Source organism: Alexandromys fortis, unplaced genomic scaffold (genome assembly GCF_014885135.2).
Source record: "Alexandromys fortis isolate MF-2015 unplaced genomic scaffold, M_Fortis_MF-2015_v1.1 scaffold_324, whole genome shotgun sequence".
Classification (NCBI taxonomy): domain Eukaryota; kingdom Metazoa; phylum Chordata; class Mammalia; order Rodentia; family Cricetidae; genus Alexandromys; species Alexandromys fortis.
In genome coordinates, this window is record NW_026068221.1 from 191,888 (window position 1) to 213,396 (window position 21,509).

Sequence of the window (21,509 nt, forward strand, 5' to 3'; positions counted from 1 at the left end):
AAGAACGAATCAAAAGGATGAAAATTAGGGAGGGGGGGGTTGGGGAGGAGGTGTCAAGGATGGCATGCAACTGTGTAAAAGTTTGGGATGAAGGGTTGGGGCTAGGAGCAAATGGGTTAACTTCAGTTGCCACTCACTGTGGTGCTTTTCCCATTTTATCCTTGAATTCTGCTTTAAAAAGAATAAATTTGTATTTGTTTACCTTGCTTCCTCTGGTTCTTCTCTCCAACTATGACATTCTGCCCTCTTCCAATATTTCAGGATGGAAAGAGCAAAGCATAGGTCAAGAAGCCACAGGGACACTGTCAAACAGGCCACAGTTACCTCTATTCATGGCTCCTTCAAGTTTCCTCTTCCAAAAGAAGAGCTTGCCTCACAGGATAAGTAATGCTTTCTAAATTTTCTCATTGATCTGAGATTTTCTAGCAGGTGAAACAATATGAGAAAAATCAAGCCTACTACTGTGAGTTTAAATATATAGCATATTTATATATTTATTCAGTTTATTCTGAATATATATATATATATATATATATATATATATATATATATATGTTGTTGTGCCCAGATTACGACCTCCAGAGAGAGACCATCAGAGAGGCCCAGACTGTAATAAGCAAGGTTTAATCAGCATAATACAAACATGTTTGGAACCCCTGTCTACTCACCCCATTATGTGAGGCAGAGAGAGGAGTTGTATCTCCTCTGTGGGGTAAGCTTTTAAAGGCATAACTACAAAGAGAATCTTTGAAGATGCTTTGTCACGGGTGCAAGGACTTTTGCTCCCTCCCATTCTGCTAAGTCAGCTTTTTTTTTCTTTTTCTTAGAACAAGCCACTGTTCTTGAGTTAGGCCATCTTTATCAGCCTGTACCAGGTAAATGGCTGGGCTGAGCTAAGTGACCTTGTGCTCCGAATCTCCTGGGTGGGAGAGGGGAAGGCACTATCTTCCTGGGAAAACATTCTGCTAGGAACTTTCTTCTCACCCCTTTGAGAATAAGGGGTGAGGGACCTACAATAGATATATAGTGTTAAAACGTCCCCATGAGCTGATGGTGACTCATTTTATTTAATGCCATTTTCATGGCAAAATAAAGCTCCGTTAGTCCTTCACCTACACCAATCTTTCTTTCCTTGCCAGTCCATAGCAATACTGTCCAGTACAAATACAAGTCACATTCAGAATTTAAATACTTAAAACACATCTAAAATGTAAAGCTAGCTAGGGGAAATTAATTTTAATATTTTAGCTCACTCAACAAATACTATCCTTCCAACTATAGATTTATAACTAATATTATTATTAATTTGACTATTTTAATAATTTGCCTATTTTTCCTAAGTCTTCAGAGCTGTCAATATGTCAGCTTGAGATAAGACAAGATACTCAGATATATACAGTTTATTGTTTACAGAGACAACAAAAATGGACTAGTGCTATAAGCTCCTGGGTCCTTTTGTCTCAAAGGATGATGCTGAAATCAAAGGGTTCAGATAATATGAAAGATGATGGACCCCCTATTGTGGAACTGTCAATGCTATATTGTAGCTGAGCAGGCCCATGGCCTATACTGGACCCCAGAAGCAGAAAGCCCTCCTCCACCCACCAAGAATGAGGAAGGCAGATGAGACACTGCATTCGAGTCGCCTCCGTCAAGAGAAGGATATGAGTAAAGAGTCTTGTAGCCACCTCTACGAGTCATTTCATGTGTTCTGGAAAAGTCACAGTCTAGTGTGTGTTTTAGATCTTTCTGCTGGCCCAGTCCTCCACCTTGGCTGCCCTGAAAGGTTTGTCTCCCTTTCAAACTCAGCCCTTTGGCCTAGCCTGACACAGAATTTCTTTTCCTTATTATCACTTTCTCCTTGTCACATCTTTTCAGTTCTGTGTGTTTCTAGAAAGCAGTTTTATATCATCTTTGCTTTTAAGATTTTTCTCATACTTCTCTTCAAATATTAGCTTAGCTTTGTCTGGACATGCTGATGTCCGTTAGTCTTCCTTCTTTCCATGTATTTCCCTTAGCGTTCCTGCTGTCTTTAACCTTCTTTCCCAGACCCCACCCATGTATACTGATTTGCTCTTCCAAGTGCTTATTTGCATATGGGATAGAGCACCAAACATGGTACAGAGAACATAAGGCAATGTGGACCAGGCTGAGGTAGATGCCCTACTTGTTAGCCAGGGCCATGGTGATGTCCAGGCCTGGGCTGCAGCCAAGGGCCATGACTTAGTCTGTGACCCTGATGCCACTGTTGGGGTGTGTTGATAATCTGGGGCTCCTGTTACCCCTGAGGGAGGGCCTTGTGGTTTCTTGAAGTCTGGGCCACTACCTGCGACCATGTCAATGTCCAAGGGATGTGCCTCCACAAAAGCTATGCCAATCCAGGATTCCTGCACCAGCCCTCAGGACCATGGTGACGTCCAGTTCAGACTGCAGCTGGGAGCCATGTCTGGGCCCATGGCCCTGCTGTGGTCAGGCTCTGAGCTGACGTCCATGGCTCCTGTTGCCACTGAGGGCTATTCAGAGGCCTGCAGTCTGGACAGATACCTGAAACTATGTTGGTTTTAGAGGGTCAGGCTGCCACCACTGGACCATATACAAACTGGGTGGCCCCTGCCACCACCTGGGGTCATGGTGCTCTGGTCCTGAACTGTGGCTGTGGGCCATGTCTGGGACCATGGCCCTACCTCAACCAGGGTCTGTGTCAATGTCCATGGCTCCTTTTACCACTAAAGGCTGAGCATATGCCCAGGGTCTGGTCTGCCACCTAGCGATGTGCTGATACTTGGGGGCATGGTACCACTGGGGCCATGATGATCTGGGTAATCTGGCAATGCCAACTAGGGCCACAATGACATGCATGCCCAAGCTGTTGCCAAAGACCATGTCTGGGCCCATGGTCCTACTGCAGCCTGAGTCTGTGCTGATGTCCATGGTCCATGTTGCCACTGAAGGCCAAACTGATGCCCAGGATCTCGGCCTCCACTTCTTGGTGCCTGAGAGCCATACTGCTGTCGAGCCAGAGTGGCATGCACTGCCACCCAGGGCCAGTGTATTGTACAGGCGTGAGCCAGGGCCACTTGACCCTGCCACAGCCTGAGTCCGTGCTAATGCCCGAGGCTCCTCTTGCAATTGCAGGCAGTGTGATGCGCAGGATCTGGGACCATGTGGGGATTCGAGGACCAGAGGGCTGTTGGGTCCATGCTAATCTAAGTGACCTGCCTGCCACTGGGGCCATGGTGACATCTGGGCCTGGGCTGCTGCCAAGGACCATGTCTGAATCCATAGTCCAGTCACAGCTAGGGTCTGTATTGATGTCCATGGCCTATAGTGCCAATTAGGGCCACAAAGACATCGGTGGCCTGGGCTGCCACCTAGGGCCAGGTTAGTGTCTGAGGACTGAACCTCTTCCAGGGCCATGCAAATCTGAGTAGCCTGTGTTGCCACCAGGGGCCACAGTGTCATCCAGGCCTGGACTGCTGCAAGGGGCCATGTCTGGGTCTGTGGACCCACCACAATAGTTGTCTGTGTTGATGTCCTGGCTTCTGTTACCACCGAAAGCAGTGAGGATGGGGCTGCACAGAGTTGGCTCCGCCCCTCACTGACTGCAGCACTATAGAGAACTGGCCCTACTCCTCACCAATTGCAGCACTTGGAAGAGTAGGCCCTGCACCTCCCCAGGGCAGCACAGTGTAACAGTCCCTGCTGACATGGGTGCAGATTAGCTGGCCAAAAAGACGCGAGAGTGGGAGAACTAGCCCTATGGTTTATCATGTGGTGGCATGGGCAAATGAAAGATAGCCCCTTGCCCCTTGCCACCTACCGCAGGTAGGAAAAGCTGGTCCTGGGTTTACGAGAGTGGGAGAACTGATCCTGCCTCTCACCAGCTACAGCACCCAGGAGAGTGGGCTCTGCACCTAGCCCAGGCAGCATAATAGAGCTGACCCTATTGATGGGGGTGCAGGTAATCTGGCGCCTCAAACTCGCATGGGAGATCTGGCCCCACCCTTCATCTGGTGGATTGGGAAAAGGAGAGATGACCTCTCCCCCACCAGCCCTTGCTGCCTGGCCCTGAGGTCATGAGAGTGACAGAACTGCCCCCCACTGGCAGCAGCACTCAGTAGAATGGACCCTGCACCTTGCATGTGCGGCCTAACAGAGCTGACCTTGTTGGGGGGGGGGGCGGGCAGGGGGACTGGTCCCAGGGTCATGAGAGCAGGGTTGACCCTGCCCCCCTTTCTGCCATGTGGTGACAAAGGTAAAAAATCCCTCCCTCCCTTCACCCCTTGCCACCTGTGGCAGGTGAGAGAGCTGGCCCCAAAGCCACAAGAGTGGGAGAGCTGGTCCTGCCCTGCACGGGCTGCAGCACGAGAAAGGGGGCACAGCACCTCACCTGGGAAACACACTAGAGCTGACCCTGTTGATGAGCAGGTAAGTCAGGCCTGTGGGTGTGAGAGCAGGAGGGCAACTCCCTACCTCAAATGCCATGGGGGTGGAAAAGGTAAGGGAAACGTGCCTTCCTCCTCCCTGCTCACTGCCACATGACAGATAGGAAAGCTGGGTTCGGGGACATGAGAATGAAAACGGAGGAGCTGGTCCTGCCACTCACCAAGTGCAGCAATCTTTAGAGTAGGCCCTACACTTCACTTGGATAAGAGTAGAGCTGGCCCTGGTGGTGTGGCTGAGCTGGACCTGAGGGTGTGAGTGCAGAACTGGCCCCACTCCCTTCTGTCTGCTACATTGGGTAAAGAGCTCACCTGGGTGGTGATGATGAGGGAGAGTTCGCAGGCTGATCAAGCCAGCTACCACCCAGGCCCAGCAGAACCAGGGCTATGAAGTAGCCCACCCCAGCATCCACCTCATCTGTGATCTGCTGGAGCTTGTGAAGGGGACAGACCTCAGATCCAAAGCTACAGGATCTCCACGACACAGCACAACAACAGGATATCCAAGAGGAGCCCCAGTGAGAGCTCATTATCAGTGGTGTAGCAGAGACCAGAGGCCTCGAACCAGCCCCATGACTCATTGCAATGAACACCTGCAAGTAAAGATGTATGGACTAAAGGGTATACTGTGTGATTCATAGGGCCACACGACAGCTTCCATGAGATTTTTTTTAATTTGTTTTTTGTTTTGTTTTTACTTTTAAATTTTGTTTTTGGGGGTGGAAGAGGGGATGGGGAAATGAGTGGGATCACATGCATGATGCAAAATCCACAAAATACCAATATCAATAAAATGTTTTTGTTTTTTAAAAAGAAATCTAGGGTTATTAAGGAAGTCTTCATGGGCATTACAGGAATTTAGCTTTTACTAATCTTTTCTTATGGGAGTTACAATAGAAAGACTTAGAATAAGGGGGGTCCTCTTTTCTGGAATTCTTCTCTTAGCTAAAGAATAACATCAGCTCCAGTCTTCAATATCTAATCAGAGAGCAAAGATAAGTAGAAAGAAATCATCGGCAAGCAGGAAAGTAGCCTTTAACCCGAAAAAGGAAGGGCATTAACCTAGTATTTATTACTGAAAGGTAGGCATTTAGATAATTGTGACAGGATCCGGTCATTGATAGAAATTAGGGATGTTTTTACTTTTGTTTTGTTTTGCTTTTTGAGACAGGGTCTTGTATATATCCCAGGCTGACCTTCAACTGTGACCCTTCTGCTTCTGCCTTTTGAATGCTAGGATTACAATCTGACAAGTTTATTATTTTCTATATTGTAGGAAATACTTAAAACGGGGTTTGAAAAGCTAACATCTGTAAAACAGTTGTACATCCTCTAGGCTATACCATCTTCCTTTGACAAGCATGACCGAATGATCTAATGGTACCATACAACAAAAGACAAAGATGTAACTCATACATATTTAATCTTAAATTGATAAAGAAAAACAAAGCCCATGTTGAGTTGGGTCTCTAAGCCTATTATGCATTTTATACTGTCCCCTTCTATATGGCTATGATCTTTATTTTTACTATAACTAGTAAAAAATATTCAAATAAGCAAATACAGTTGGTCAATATAAAGTAACTAGTGTAGTGGTTCCACTCCGTCTTCATCTGGAAAGTGAATTCACTTTATATGCTAGGCTGAGGGTTTCTTTACTCCTTTAGGTAACATTTCAGTTGTTCCTGTAGGTGATAAATCTGTAAGGAGACAGAGGCAGAAAAGCATCACAAAAGCTATTTGTAATTTTTTCTGGTATTCCAAACTTTATTTTTAAAAAACATCCTTTATTACAATTTCAAAAGTGTAACAAAGATCCTTTTTCACTATATCAAAGAATTGATAAATATGTACAACTGGACAAACCCATTTTAAGAATATTCAAAAGGTAAAATAGGAATAGTGAGCAGGACCCTTACCATAAAAGCCTCAAGCTACAGTCATCCTCATAATATAAACTTTAAAGTTGCCACCTGCAATACTCTATAGTAGCTTCATAAGATTAACTTATTGCATATTTTTCTCCATTCTTTCCCCCATTGTAAACTGTTCTGTGGCTTAGAATAAACAATCACTCAAGTTAGAAACTGAGAAGCTTCTGTAAAGCAAAGAAAATGGTCAACAAGACAAAACATCAGCCGACAGAATGGAAAAAGATCCTCACCAACCCCACATTGGACAGAAGGCTGATCTTCAAAGTATACAAAGAACTCAAGAAATTGGTCATCAAAACAATAAATAATCCAAGAAAAATGGAGTACAGATCTAAACAGAGAACTCTCAACAGAGGAATCTAAAATGGCTGAAAGACACTTAAGGAAATGCTCAACATCCTTAGTCATCAGAGAAAGGCAAATCAAAACAACTCTGAGATTCCATCTTACACCTGTAAGAATGGCCAAGATCAAAAACACTGATGACAACTTATGCTGGAGAGGGAACACTCTTCCATTGCTTGTCAGAGTGCAAACTAGTACAGTCCCTTTGGATGTCAGTGTGGCTATTTCTCAGAAAATTAGGAAACAACCTTCCTCAAGACCCAGCAATACCACTTTTGGGTATATATCCAAAGGATTCTCAATTGTACCACAAGGTCATGTGCTTAACTATATAGCAACATTATTTGTCATAACCAGAACCTGTAAACAACCTAAATGCTCCTTGACCGATAAAGAAGATGTGGTACATTTACACAATGAAGTACTACACAGCAGAAAGAAAAATGACATCTTGAAATTTGCAGGCAAATGGATGGATTGAGAAAACATCATATTGAGTGGGGTAACCCAGACTCAGAAAGACAATTATACGTACTCACTCATAAGTGGCTTTTAGACATAAAGCAAAGAAAACCAACCTACAAATCACATCCCCAGAGAACCTAGACAACAATGAGGACTCTAGGAGAGATATACATGGTTCTAAACTACACAGGAAGTAGAAAAAGACAAGATCTGAGTAAACTGGGAGCATGGGATCATGGGAGAGAATAGAAGGGGAGGGGAGAGGAATGGAGAAACTATATAGCTCAATAAAAAGAATTAAAAAATAAAAAAGAAACCTGAAATATCACTTGTAGTACTTTCTTTTCCTTCGTCACCCTTTAACTGCCCTAAGTCCTATCAATCCTTTAAGATATATCCTCTCATATGTAAATGGTCACAGAAATCTTATTTTTAATACTCAAAGAGCTGAAAAATGTCTATCAGAATAAGAATAGTTAAGTAAAATGTGATTTATAAGTTATTTTGAGTCAACTTTTAGGTCTGCTGTAGCCAGGGCCTTGCTTATAATGAGATATTTCATTAAAAATGTCTGGGCCTGGGCTGGAGAGATGGATCAGTGGTTAAGAGCACGGGATGTTCTTCCAGAGGTCCTAAGTTCAATTCCCAGCAACCACATGGTGGCTGACAACCATCTGTAATGAGATTTGGCACCCTCCTCTGGCGTGTGGGCATATATGGAGGCAAAATGTTGTATATGTAATAAATCAATTTTTTAAAAAATCTTAATAGAAATGTCTGGGCCTTAGGCTAGCTAGACGGCTCAGAATTTAAAAGTGGTTGCTGCACAAGCCTGAAAATTTGATCCTAAGACCCAACTGAAAAATGAATTTGATTCTAGGACTCATACGACGCAGAGAGCCCATTCACACCAATTGTCCTCTGATCTCCAAATACATGCCCCTATGTATATGTGTGTGAGCACATACACAAACATATACAATAAAAATTTTAAATCAAAGTTTAAACTAGGTCTGATTCTCCTCCTTCATATTCAAGCAAGGAATTCCTTAAACCCAACTTAAAACTAAAACCTATCTTTCCTATCCTAGTCTACTGTCAAATGATTTAACTTTTGCTTTATTTTCAGACTTTACATTAAACAACTGTCTTCATGGCTTAAAACACCCACAGATAGTCAAAGTAGTCAAGTTCTCTCCTTACTCTAAGTGACACCTTGAATATGCTCTACTACTGGTTTGTTTGATTTACTCTTCCTGTCTAGGCACAAATATAATTTCCTCAGGGAGGTTTGCTATGTTCTTGTAATTTAATCCAGGATTCTCCTTATTCTAAGGAGAATTTTTTTTCCTGTATAGTGCTTCTTTGGGATTTGTACTTTAATATTTATATGATAATTTATTTACCATCAATCTCCCTTGGATCTATGAGGACAACTATTTTACCTGTCTTATCCAACACTCTTTATCCAGTGCTTTTCACTCCAGAGGTATTCAATAACTGTTGAATGAACAGACTTTCAAAAAGCTCTTGATGCATCCTGCTATTGTCACACAGAATATATGTTTATCACTATTCTTGTAAGAAAGACAGCTCAAAAACAGATTAGAAGTGGTTGAGTTCTTCATAGCAAATTATTTAAAAATGTACTTCTTACCTCTTCACACTTTTGTTTTTCCAATATGTTAAGCTGCCCCAAAGCATACTGGAAATGCCTCTGAAAAAAATGAATTGTATCAGTGATGAAAGATGTATCTTTAAGGAAGAGAGAACCATAGAACCCTTTTTGTCATATATTTGATAAGAAAGCTGTCAATTATAGGAAAACAATTTTTAGAAAAACTGTAGCACAAAACTACTGCCTAACCATCCAATCTTATTTTATGTACTCTCTACAGCATTTTTCTTGTCCTAAAATAAATGGGTGAAATATCTACATGGTATATTTTTCCTAGTGTTGTATAAATCCTCCATTTCCCCTCAAGAACAGAACATTACTACTCCTAACACTGCATACAATACCACACATATGTAAATTTCACATTTATCACAATAGTATCAGATATCTGAATCTTTCAAGATGTATCTATACTACTATCTTTGGCTATTCTAAAAAACTACAGCCAAAGTGGGTATAGCTCTATACCAAGCTGCTTCCCTTTGACAATTATTGCTCCACAAAAAGAAAGAAAGAAAGAAAGAAAGAAAGAAAGAAAGAAAGAAAGAAAGAAAGGGAAAAAATCTAGCAAAGGAATCTCTTAGTGCTGTAGAATCACCTTACTACCAAGATGGGAGCAAATGTGACATAACAATGTATTTTCCTTTCACTGAAACCCTGAAAATGTATATAAAAATATAAAAAATCACCCATGTTTCAGCATACATGATAAGACTTTTAAATTAATTTGGTCCATTTTTACTGAAACAAATATATATTGGTATAAACAGGTTTATTCTATGTATTGCCAATTACTATGGTTCCTCTTTGGAGCTTTAATTCTCTTTATTTTCTTTTTTGATACAAGGTCTTACTGTGTAACCCTGGCTAATCTGGAGCCTGTTATATAAGCCAGGTTGTTCTCAAATTCACAGAGATCTACCTCTGCCTCCTCAGTACTGGGGATAAAAGGCATGTGCCAAAATACCCAACTAATTTTAATTTGTTATATAGTGAGAATGGTGAAAGGATCTATGTTTCAGGGACCTGAGGATTAAATGAAATGATAATACATAACTCTTTTATTGTGTCATTGGTATAGTAAATGCTTAATATTGGTCATTATCTCAGGTCACCTGGTCCCATTCCCTATAAAAATGCTTAGATTAAAAAAGTATTAAAACATAATAAAATAGGGATATTTTAGTATAAATTTCTAAAAAGTTACTTAGGTTTATGAGTGAACTACATAGTGATGGTGTGAGTGGAAACACAGAGATAGAATTTTGAAAGTAAGATATCAGGGCTTCTAACAGTCAGGAAGAACTTACCTTAAGGGTCAAGTTTTCCACATTCCTAAGGAGATCTTTCTGTCGTTGTGCTTTTTTATAAATCTTTTGGAGCTTCATTTCTTTGACATGAATCAGTTTCTGAATTCCTGTGACTGAAGGAGGTAGAAAAAGGATTTTTGTATTAAGTCTAGCTTTAAATAATGGACCAAGTCACAAATCAAATAAAACTCCAAGGACTAAAAACTTCTGAAAACTAAGCATTGCATATAATGCTTGTTCAGAGGTAGCCTTCTATACGGCCACCCTCCATACCCAATCCCTTTGTCTTTTCCTCTGACTTACTTATTGAACTGTAATCTTTGTTGGTTTCACAGAAGCTAGGATGAATAAATTGGATTTGCAGCTCCCTTTCTAAATTCTCTTCACGACTGTCTATCTCCTTTTCTTCTTCTTCCTCTTCATCATCTTCATCATCGTCATCATCGTCATCCTGATCCCCATCCTTTTGATTGTCAACATCCTCCTCTTCAGTTTCTGCACCCGTATCATTACTGTTACTGCCAGAATCGCCAAACATCTCTCGAAGCATTGCAGTTTCTATTGATTTTAAGCAAGGGAAAAATTAAACAATCTGAACCTTTGGAAACGACCATAACCCCAAATAGCAGTACATGCCTTACCATGAAGTTCACTGGAGAACCAGTGAATTGTATAAATTATTTTCCTATAGGGAGATTATTCCCTTTGTAAAATAATGACAAGGAATATGAAACACTAACATTCATCCATGTATTCAATTATCAAGATATCTAGAGAATTTAAGGGTCCATAGGAAGTTGAATACAAGGGCATAAAGGAGATTAGAATTCCAGTTCTAAAACCCTAAGAGCATAGGAGGACCAATGAGGAAAAAGGGCAAAGGCATCCTTTTTTTCTTTGATTGGTCTGTGAGTCTGTGGACCTCTCACACAGTTAATACTTGCCCTTATCTGAAACTCTTCCTCTATTTTCAATGACATACCTGATGAGCTATGACCACGCATTCGTGCGGTTCTTGAAGTGCCTGAGATGCACCCTTGACTTTCTATTTCCTTGGTTTCATCATCAGCAATGACTTCCCAGCCTGAAAATATAATAGTCAAGGAAAAACCAGAAGAGAGAACACACAGTTGAAATGAAAGTGGCTCTTTAACTAAAAGTGCTACTAATATTTAATTTAGGTCAAATTTAGATCATTGTACCTGCATTCCTAGTGTGGAAACTGCCTTATAGTTTATTACACACACATAAATACCCTTCTATTGTCTGTCTGTATTTACCATTTCTAGATAGAAAATAACATTTCAAAAATCTTAAATTGTGGGTGGTGGTGACACACACCTTTAATCCCAGCACTCAGGAGGCAGAGGCAGGCAGATATTTGGAAATTCGAGGCCAGCCTGGTCTACAAGAGCTAGTACCAGGACAGGCTCCAAAGCTATGGAGAAACCCTGTCTCGAAAAAGCAAAAAAGTCTTAAGTTACACACATCAAAACTGGCACTCGAACACTAGAAGCGAGAGAGGATTAAACATGCTGCTTAGTAGTGTGGGACTTACCTGGCATAACAAGGTTCTGAATTTGATACCAATATCTCAAAGAAAAGCAAAACTCCCAACTAGAGGTAAGATTTGTCAGAACATGCACATGAGATGGAACAGACTATAAGGAAAATATTTAATATAAAGGATACGGACACTGACAGCTTCAGCATCTGAGCATAGTAGTCTCTTCACTTCTTTATCCACATTTGGAGATACAGTGTCCTGAAGCAATGTATGGAAGGAAATACCAGTAATATCATTTAGCATCCAGTTTTATGTAAATACCTTTCCCTATATATTAATGAACTAAAATGGGCCTTGTTTGATGCTCATCCAACAAAACGTCTACTTTAAGAGTGCTATTTATGAAGGAACCTATCTAAAATATACAAATTTGTAGAGCAAGTTCATTTTCCAAAATTAAATCACTTGAAATGTTTACTCTTATCTGTCTATAACTCTATGGACAAGAGTTTCAACATTTATGTTTCATTATTTGTCGTAACTCATTACCAAAGAACAATAATTCCATGTTAGTTACTTACAAATAATTTGCTTTGAAATCCAAATTTCCCCACTGCATTTTTCCACCTTGATTATTACAATGTTCCTGTAGAAATTAGATCCTATCTACATGTTCTCACTTGAATAGTTTTAAAAAATTACTCCACAACAATTAATTCCTCATGACACAAGAATAAACCAAGGCCTTTGATGAGAAATCCTATTAGTTCAAGCAAATGTTGGTAAGTTGAACCCTTAACTCCAAGGGATGGATTATGAAATGAAAATAAGGAGGGGAAAGCAGTTTGTAATGCATGGAAACACTAACATAAAAGTTGCTATTGGACATTAAATAATTAGTTTCCAGTGAATAAAATCCAGTGTACATATGTATGTATATCTGTTTATATGAAGCATATGAAAATAAACAATGAAGATTATGACCACTTCTGTACCTCAGGCAAGCCAAATTCATCCATTTGTTTGACATCAGGAAGCTATGAAGTAAAGCACAACAAAGAACAACGTTATATTTTGATTTCTCTACTTAAGTCCAGCTTAAAGAGCTCTACAACTATATTTAACTACTTTTATATTTAGCAGACAATAAATTTCATTGGCTGGCATGTTACTAAGACATTAACACATAAATTAGAAAAGTTAGTCTACAACTTTAGTGCAGTTTTTTTTTCAAAATTCTGACAAAGTTTTCTGTATACATATCCAAGCTCATTCTAAAATTCATATGGAAAGATAACTATTCTAAAATTTTAAAACAATATTGATGAAGCAAAATGAAGTGGTAGCAATCAATCTTCAGATTTCAAGACTTACCACATTACAGTATCTTTGGAGAGACTGGAACAAAAAAAAGAACCTACAAACAGTACCATACAAATATTCCCAAGGAAGAGGTGGAGGAGAGGAAGAGCATAGAAGAAGAATGGGAATCTTGAATTAAAACTCATACTTTAACAAAACTGAAATATGGATCACAGGCATAAATATAAAAATCTTCAATATCTAGGCTAAGCAAAGACTCCTTATATTTAAGAATAAAAATATCAAAATCTTTAAAACAAAAATATCAATAAATTAAACTTCATCAAAACTAAAAATCTTGCTTTCTACAAGTTCTTGTGAAGTGAACTAAAAACTCAAGCTATCAAACATGAGAAGGTATTAATAAACAATGCATACATGATGAAAGACTAGTATACAGACTAGAAAAAGAATTCTTTGAACTTAATAATAAAGTCATTTTAGAAAACGGTCAGGGAGCTGGAGAGATGGCTCAGAGGCTAAGAGCACTGATTGTTCTTCCAGAGGTTCTGAGTTCAAGTCCCAGCAACCACATGGTGGCTCACAGCCATCTGTAATGAGGTCTGGCGCCCTCCTCTGGCCTGCAGGAACACACACAAACAGAATGCTGTATACATTACATAGTTAATAAATCCAAGGAAGGAAGGAAGGAAGGAAGGAAGGAAGGAAGGAAGGAAACTGTCAAAAGGTGCTCAGTGTCGTAGTGCATTTTTGTAATCCCAGAATTTAGACAATGAGGCAGGAGCATTGCTGCAAATTCAAGGCCATTATCTACCCAAAAGATACAAATTAACACCACATTAAAATCACTACACACTTATAAGAATGGCTATAATAAAAGAAAATAATGACAAGACCTAATGCCGATGAGGAGGTGAAGAATTTGTATTTCATATACTATCAGTGTTAATATAAAATGATACTTCCTCTAAAAAAAAGTATGGCAGTGTCTTATAAAAACTTTAAAAAAATGTTTGTGTTTAGTGAAGTGGCTGAGCATTAATATGCTTGCTATCAATCTTGATGACCTGAATTTGATACCTAGAATTGATTCTCAAGTTTTCCTGTGAGCTCCATTTGTTGCACATATGTATGCACACACACACTAAATGAATGTAAATGAAATTTAAAAGCTAATGCTTGGCAAGAGAAATGTCTCAGTTGGTAAAGACCTCCTTTATGTGAGCTAAATTCTGGGATTAATCCTTAGCAACATATAAAACAAGGTATGGTAATACGTGTCTGTGCTCCCAGCACTTGAGACGCTGGTGGTGGCAGGAAGATCAAAAATCACAGGTGACCACACAGCAAGTTCAATGCAAGCCTGTACTATATCAAGACCCTGAGATTCAAAATATTTTTATAAATCTGCCACTTGGGGCGCTATAGAGATGAACCAGTGGTTAAGGGAACCTGTTGCTCTTATAAAGTACATGGGGGTTTCAATTCCCAGCAACCACTTATGGTTAATCACAACCATCCTTAACCCAAGTTCCAGACTTTCCAACAGGCACTCATGCGGTACACTCACGTGCATGCAGGCAAAACAGTCATAGACATTAAGTAAAATGAATAAAAATCTTTTAAAATATGCCACTATCATATGATTCAGAATTATTCCTGAGCATTTATCCTGGGGGAAATTAGGATTTAAGTTCACACAAAGAAACCTACTCACAATCTTACTTATAACTGTCAAAAAGTAGAAACAATACAGTTATGTTTTAATGGGTAAACAGTTGAACACATTGGTATATTCACACCAGAAATGCAATTCAGCAATATGTCATTCTTAGATTATATACTGTATGTTCAATGTATAGAAGATAACTGAAAGCCCCCAGCTTAGCTGCTGTAATGCCATTTTGCAAGGCTTTCACACAAACAAGTGTAAGTTCAAGGTAAAGTCGGTACTCCTAGGCGGCCAAAACCGGGTATCTGTGGTCAGACACCAGGCCTAGGAGTGGAACGGACAGTTCTGGGAAAAACTACATGTGCCCTAGATAGGGCCAAGTCAGCTATTATTATCAGATCTTCATGTCCCCAGGAACTCGTCCCCAAGTGAACCCATCGCCTCATTCGAACTGACCAATGGGATTCCTGTAACCATGCTTCTACTTCTGTACGCCTGCTCTGCCCACCCATTTCCATATAAAAGACCCCCTGCCCAGCCTGAGGGCGAGCAAGTCTTCCAAAGAGACTCTGATGCCCGCAGGTACCTGTGCATGGCTCAATAAATAACCTCTTGCCATTGCAGCCAGTGGTCTCAACTGTTCCTTGGGTTCAGGGGTCTCCTCCAGGGGGAAGGACCACTCTGAGGGTCTTTCAATAATAATCATAAAAAAACTACAGAGATGAAGAAAAGATTTCGAATTGCTAGGCACTAAAGACCAGGAATGTAAGGCAGGAAGAAAGTATAAATCTTTCTTTTTTAGAATAAGAAAATTTCACTGTGTATCCCTAGCTAGCCTGATACTGGCAATGTCATCCAAGATTTGGACAACAGAAGGCAATCCTCTTGCTGCAGCTTCCCAAATGCTGAGATCACAGGTAACCAACATGCCTCGCTTTAAATCTACAGCATCTGAAAACTAAAAGCATGAGGTGCAATGTCCAGTTCATGATTCTTCTGAATCCCTAACAATGAGACTATAACCTAAAGAAGTGGTTCTATTTTTAGTCACTGCTGTAGCCCCAACTGCTAGCTCATAATGCTGTGGATTGTGCATATTTTAATTTTTTTACATTTTGAGTCAAGGTCTATAGCCAGGGATTGTCTTAAACTCACGATCCTTCTGCATTAGCCTCCAAGTGCTGAAATTACAGGTAGGTACCACCACATCTGGTAGGCACTGCTTATTGAACATATAAATGAATCAGTGAATTTCCAACTGACTTTCTACCTTTCTTTCTCCCTCACAGTCCTCTCCTAAGTCATCCAGCAGAAACACAAATAGCATGAGACTAACCTTTTTTCTTGTTCTCCGGAACCTTTTCTTTCTGACGTTCTTAAGTGGTGGAGTAACTAAAACAAAAACATAATGAAATATGCCATGTGACTTATGACTGTTCTATATCTACATGAATTTAATGAAGAAATATGTCATGCTCATAGCATGATTTCTTTCTTCAAAAATAAGAAGTTAATGAACCAGGTAAGAGGTCCTTGATTCATAGATTTGCAATTCAAAAGATAAATGTAGTCAGCCGTAATGAGCAAGAGATTGGTGACTTACTGCCATGCTTCCAGTCATATCTTTTTCTATCTGTCTTCCCTCCACCCCTTCCAGTAACTGGTTCTTCTGGGGGAGAGTGAGGCTCACCATGAGCACTGCATACAAGCATCTATATTTAGCAAAGACAAAGACGTTTACTATTGCCCCAAATACTAAACAGTAATAAATTATAAACATACCACCAGAAATGGGGAGCACAGATGATTCTTGGCATTTCCCAAAACCAAGTACTATGTAATATAAATTCAGATTCTTTTATATATCCCTTTCCCATCCTTTCTTCCTTCCTTCTTCTCTTTCTCTCCATCTTCTCTCTCCCTGCATCATGATATATAGATTTGACTTTTACCTAGCATATACCACTGCAGAAGCAATATCATGAAACACATACATTTTAGCATTTTCATCTAGAGAGGAAATGAGAAAGCACCAGTAGAGATGAGAAGTAAGTAACTTTTTTTCCGAGTTAACACACTCTCTAGCAGAAAAAGACCTAGTCATTTATATTTTAAAATAAACGAAAGTCACTATAAGTGGCAAACAGCAGAAGTCTGTAAAAGTAAAGAAATAAGTTAAAAATACAAAACCAGGGCATGACTTTATGTTCCTGTGCAATTGATCTGATAATTATAAACAGTAAATAGTCATTTATCAAGTGGAACTGAATACCGGCAGAAAGACTAAAGATTCCACAAAGGGTACGAGAACCAGAAGATGAAAATCAAACCAGTGGTGGTGATATAGCTCAATGGTAGGTAGAGCACTTGCCTGGCATGCATGAGGACCTGGATCTCGTCCTCAGCACTAATAAACTAAACAAGATTTTGTGGATCTGGGGAATCACTCAGTTGGGTAGAGTGCTTTTCTAAAATGCTCAGAGTCCTAGGTTTGGTCCTCAGTACAACTTAAGACTGTGGAAAGGAATGCCTGTTAAGTCCAACACTTGGTAGTTGAAGACAGAAGGATTTGAAGTTTAAAGTCATCCTCAGCTACATACTAAGTTTGAGGTTATCCTGGTATATATGAGACCATGTCTCAAAAATTCATACCTGAGAAATATCTGCTGTTTTATAAAATGTTTTTCTATCAACAGTTTTCAGGCTTCCAATAACACAAGGCAAATTAACCAGCTTAGCAGGCAGTGAGACATCTTCTACCTGAACAACTGCATGATGTCCATCAGCTAAAGGAAAGTAGAGAAAATTAATATTGACATTCCAATGCTCTGTTCAGTCTCCAAGAAACCGAATAAGGAAGACTTATGCAGGACAGAAAAGTTTTTTGACAAAACTTAACTATTTTTGAAAGACTAGAAATCAATATCCAGAAAAAGAAGAGAGTATCTACAGCTTGTTTTTACACATTGTATGTTACTAGTTCAAAAATATCTAAGTTTGGGCTGGAGAGTTGGCTCAGTGGTTAAGAGCATTGCCTGCTCTTCCAAAGGTCCTGAGTTCAATTCCTGGCAACCACATGGTGGCTCACAACCATCTGTAATGAGGTCTGGTGCCCTCTTCTGGCCTGCACGCATACACACAGACGGAATATTGTATACATAATAAATAAATAAATATTTAAAAAAAAATCTAAGTTTCTTTCTAATGGTAGCAAAGATGAGTAAGACAGCAACTGCTTCCTTGTTATCTCCAACAGCAAATTTCATTCATTTAAACACATTCCTTTAAAAAAAAGCATTTGATTGTAACATTGTGTATGTATGTTTTCTAAAGGTTAGAACCATAACATACTCTATTTTTCACACCTTTAATGCCTAGTATAGTGCCTTTCACATAACAATCTGTAGCAAATTATTGTTTTGTTTAATATATTGTGAATTGATATTAACTACTTACGGGCAAAGCCAATTTTTAGTTTATCCTTCATGCCAGGACCTCGAGAATGTATAATCTTTCTGACAGCATAAGCCTGTTCCTAAAAAGGAGGTAAATTAAAAATCAGAAAGATTGTCTAATAGTCTTCCTTAAACAAAACCTTACATTTTCCAAATGTTAACTACGCTATGTACCATGAAAGCCCATGCATTGTATAAATCAAATTAAATGAACTCAACTCAAATTTCATCACTATCTTTTAGAAACTACACTTTGTGCCTTCTCCCAGTTTTTCAGTTCTACTTCTTACTGCTTATCCTTCCATTATACTTGCTAAAGAAAGGTATTAGCTATAGTTTACTAGATATGTTGATTAACTATAATGATAACTTTCTAACCATCTCTTTCATAGCCTCCCAAACGAAATAATACTCAAACACGGTTTTCAATGGGGAGACTCAAGCTTAAAGTTTAAATGAGTTTGACAACCTTGCTTGGTGATGAATTTGCAGATGACAGTGGTAGTCTCTCCAACCAACTCTTCTGAGATGACAGAAAGAATTTTACAAGTCTTACCTTGGCTGTCCACAAAATTGGCTGTAAATGTTTGTGCTAAATGACTGGATGATTCATAATTGTCATTGTCATAGTTGTTTTGACAGAGAATTAACCCATATGATTGATGGTATATACAGGAAGAAATATTGTGAGAAGAATATGAACTACAATAGGACTGCTAATAGAACATGATTTCTGGGAAGCAAATGTTCTGAATTTTTATAGCCTGAAATGCTAGTGTTACCTAAGCAGAGCTACACTTTTGCACTGAAGACATTTATTCTGAGATATAAATGTTACTTACCTGAGGCAGACGCAATATAAACTGTTCCTCAATATCTTGGGATTCTTCAAGCTTTAAAGTCATGGCTTTGAGTTCATAAAAAAACAAACAAACAAACAAAAAAACAAAGTCACTACAAACTCTTGCTCACTCTGCTGACCATCTCTGATTATATTAGTTATTTTATATAAAATCTTACCCATAATTCTCATGGAAAAGAAGTTTAGAAATACTTTATTTGACATCTTGATTTCTAAAAGTCATCATTTCCAAAGTCAATTCAAATTACACGATGTAACTTGATGAATTAATTAAGCTGTTGTGAAACATGATTTAATAAAATTCTTGTACTGTCAAATTAAAAGAATAAACTTCAGCTAAATGGCCTCTATAGGGTTGAATGCAAGCCAAAGAATGAAATCAAAAAAAAAATGAAATCAAGCCAGAAAGTATCTGCAGACATACTAATTTGAAGTGAACAAATACTTAATTTTCAATATTTAATTCACCCAAATAAACGAATAGTTGTAATTAGGAAGTCCATGGAATAGCAAGAAACTTGTTATGGCTCAATTGCAATGGCTGAGCACTTCCTTTGGAAGACTGTGTCCCATGCTTATATATCTAGACCATGTACACTAGCTTCATGGAATAGATAAATTCTTTAAAAGGGTGATATGAATAGGACACAAAATCTGATTTTATTTATTAATTATGACTAATTGTCATTATTCTGTCCCTCAGACTTACTAAATTAGGTGCTTTAGATATGTCCTTTCATTTAATCCTTAAAGTCACAGATTTCTCTAAGAATATTTAAAATAATCTTAAAATAATTTGTCTCAATACCTCATGCATGTTTAGTATGCACTCAGCACAAGAGGAATATTCTCTTTTAAGAATACATCTTATGTAAAATGAATAGTCTAATCCAAATTAGAGGGATTTCAGACCAATCATGTGTACCATATACAGTAAGTTAGGGTAAAAGCTCTAGTTGATGCACATCCCTAAATACTCTGTAAATCATCATCTGGGACCTGAGTTTTAAATCCAAATCTTTCTTAAAAGCATCCATTCTTTTAACACATAGCAACATGGGACTCTTTTAAGGTGGAACCAAAGCACTTAGTATAATACTGGTAAAGGGAGGGTTAAATGGGGTGGGGTGGGGAAAGAGGGCAAAGCAGGAGGAATATGGAGAAGGATAACTAACACTAAAGATATTTTGGAAAAGACATATGAAAACCTACTACTGCAGAAGCTTCCTAAATTATATAGGTAACATAAATAAAAAGAGTTTAACAGAAGATACCCTATAGTAGGAGACAATACCTCAAGTTGAAATCACATGCTTACAAATAAAAACCTCAGTACCAGAAATTGGTTACCTCTTTTTGGTTTGCTGACAAATGGGGGTCCCATAGACCCCCAAACATCAAAGGGTACTGCAAAATGCCCTTGGTTACCCCCCCAAGAATTTGGTGGTAAGACCCTATTGCTGAATGCACTATATATTTGATCATAAAAATGGAGCAGGTTCAGATTATCTAGAACCTTCAACCCACTGGCTAGCTTTCATAGTGCTTCAAGGTGCCATGCACACTACCAAAGCAGAAAAATAATGTCATCCAGCTATGAATCCTGCTGAATTGTTCTGGCAACATAAGCCCACTTGTACAATGGGCATAGCCCACCATTCTCTGACTTAATTTAAGGATTGCTCTATGAAATAAGAACCCATAATTGGCACTGTTTATTAGGCAAAGAACCTTTGATTAGATAGACCACAGACCCTCCATCCAGACCAAATCCCAGCATGGAGTTTGGGGAGGTGGGCACAAAATCCCACCCCTAGCTGAGAGGCTTTGGCATTCTGTGGTTGTTGGGAGAAGGAGAGTCAGTTTTCTTTAATGCTGTGACAATTGGTGCATTGAACACATCTCGGGGAAGACCCTGCTCCCAAGAGTAGCTAGGCAATACAAATCAGACTCCAGCTATTTTTTTTAAGAAAAAAAATAAGTTTACAAAATTAGGTCTGTAGGAAGGTAAGAGAGGATCTAAGAAGAGTTGGAGGAGGTGTAAGAATATGATCAAAATACATGTATGGAATTATCAAAATATCAGTAAAAATATTTTTAAAATTAGTGTAATTTTGGAAATTATAAGTTATATAATAATTATTACTGATTTCCATAGTGACTGTACTAGTTTATATCCCAATAGAATGAATAAAAAGGTTTCTCTGCAACATTTGTTTTCTTGATGGCAGTCATTCTGAGGTGAGATGGAATCTCAAAGCAGTCTTAATTTGTGTTTTCCTGATGGCTAAGGGTGTTGAACAAATTTTCAATTATTAAAATTTTTATTAAAATTCCATTATGTATGTTTTGTTTATAAATACATATACATGTGTACAAATAATGAAAAATAAGCATAAAAGTGTATGTGATCATAACCATATACAAACATGTCAATGAAAACCCTTTGCAGAATTAGTACACACTTATGCACAATTTTAAAGTAAAAAGTCTGTGAAATAATCTTGGGGCTGGGC

General features: G+C 38.9%; 1 protein-coding gene across 1 annotated transcript; it reads right to left on the reverse strand.

Annotated features, from left to right (window-relative positions):
• Positions 1 to 6,097: 6,097 nt before the first annotated feature.
• Taf7l (TATA-box binding protein associated factor 7 like) lies at positions 6,098 to 19,051 on the reverse strand (the record flags this gene model as incomplete). The annotated part of the gene is made up of 12 exons (XM_050130545.1): positions 6,098 to 6,142; positions 8,844 to 8,903; positions 10,175 to 10,287; positions 10,478 to 10,732; positions 11,157 to 11,258; positions 11,867 to 11,939; positions 12,677 to 12,718; positions 16,013 to 16,068; positions 16,280 to 16,388; positions 17,329 to 17,462; positions 18,133 to 18,211; positions 18,974 to 19,051. Coding segments are annotated over 12 exons (1,146 nt in total), but the record flags the coding sequence as incomplete, so codon positions are not given.
• Positions 19,052 to 21,509: the final 2,458 nt, after the last annotated feature.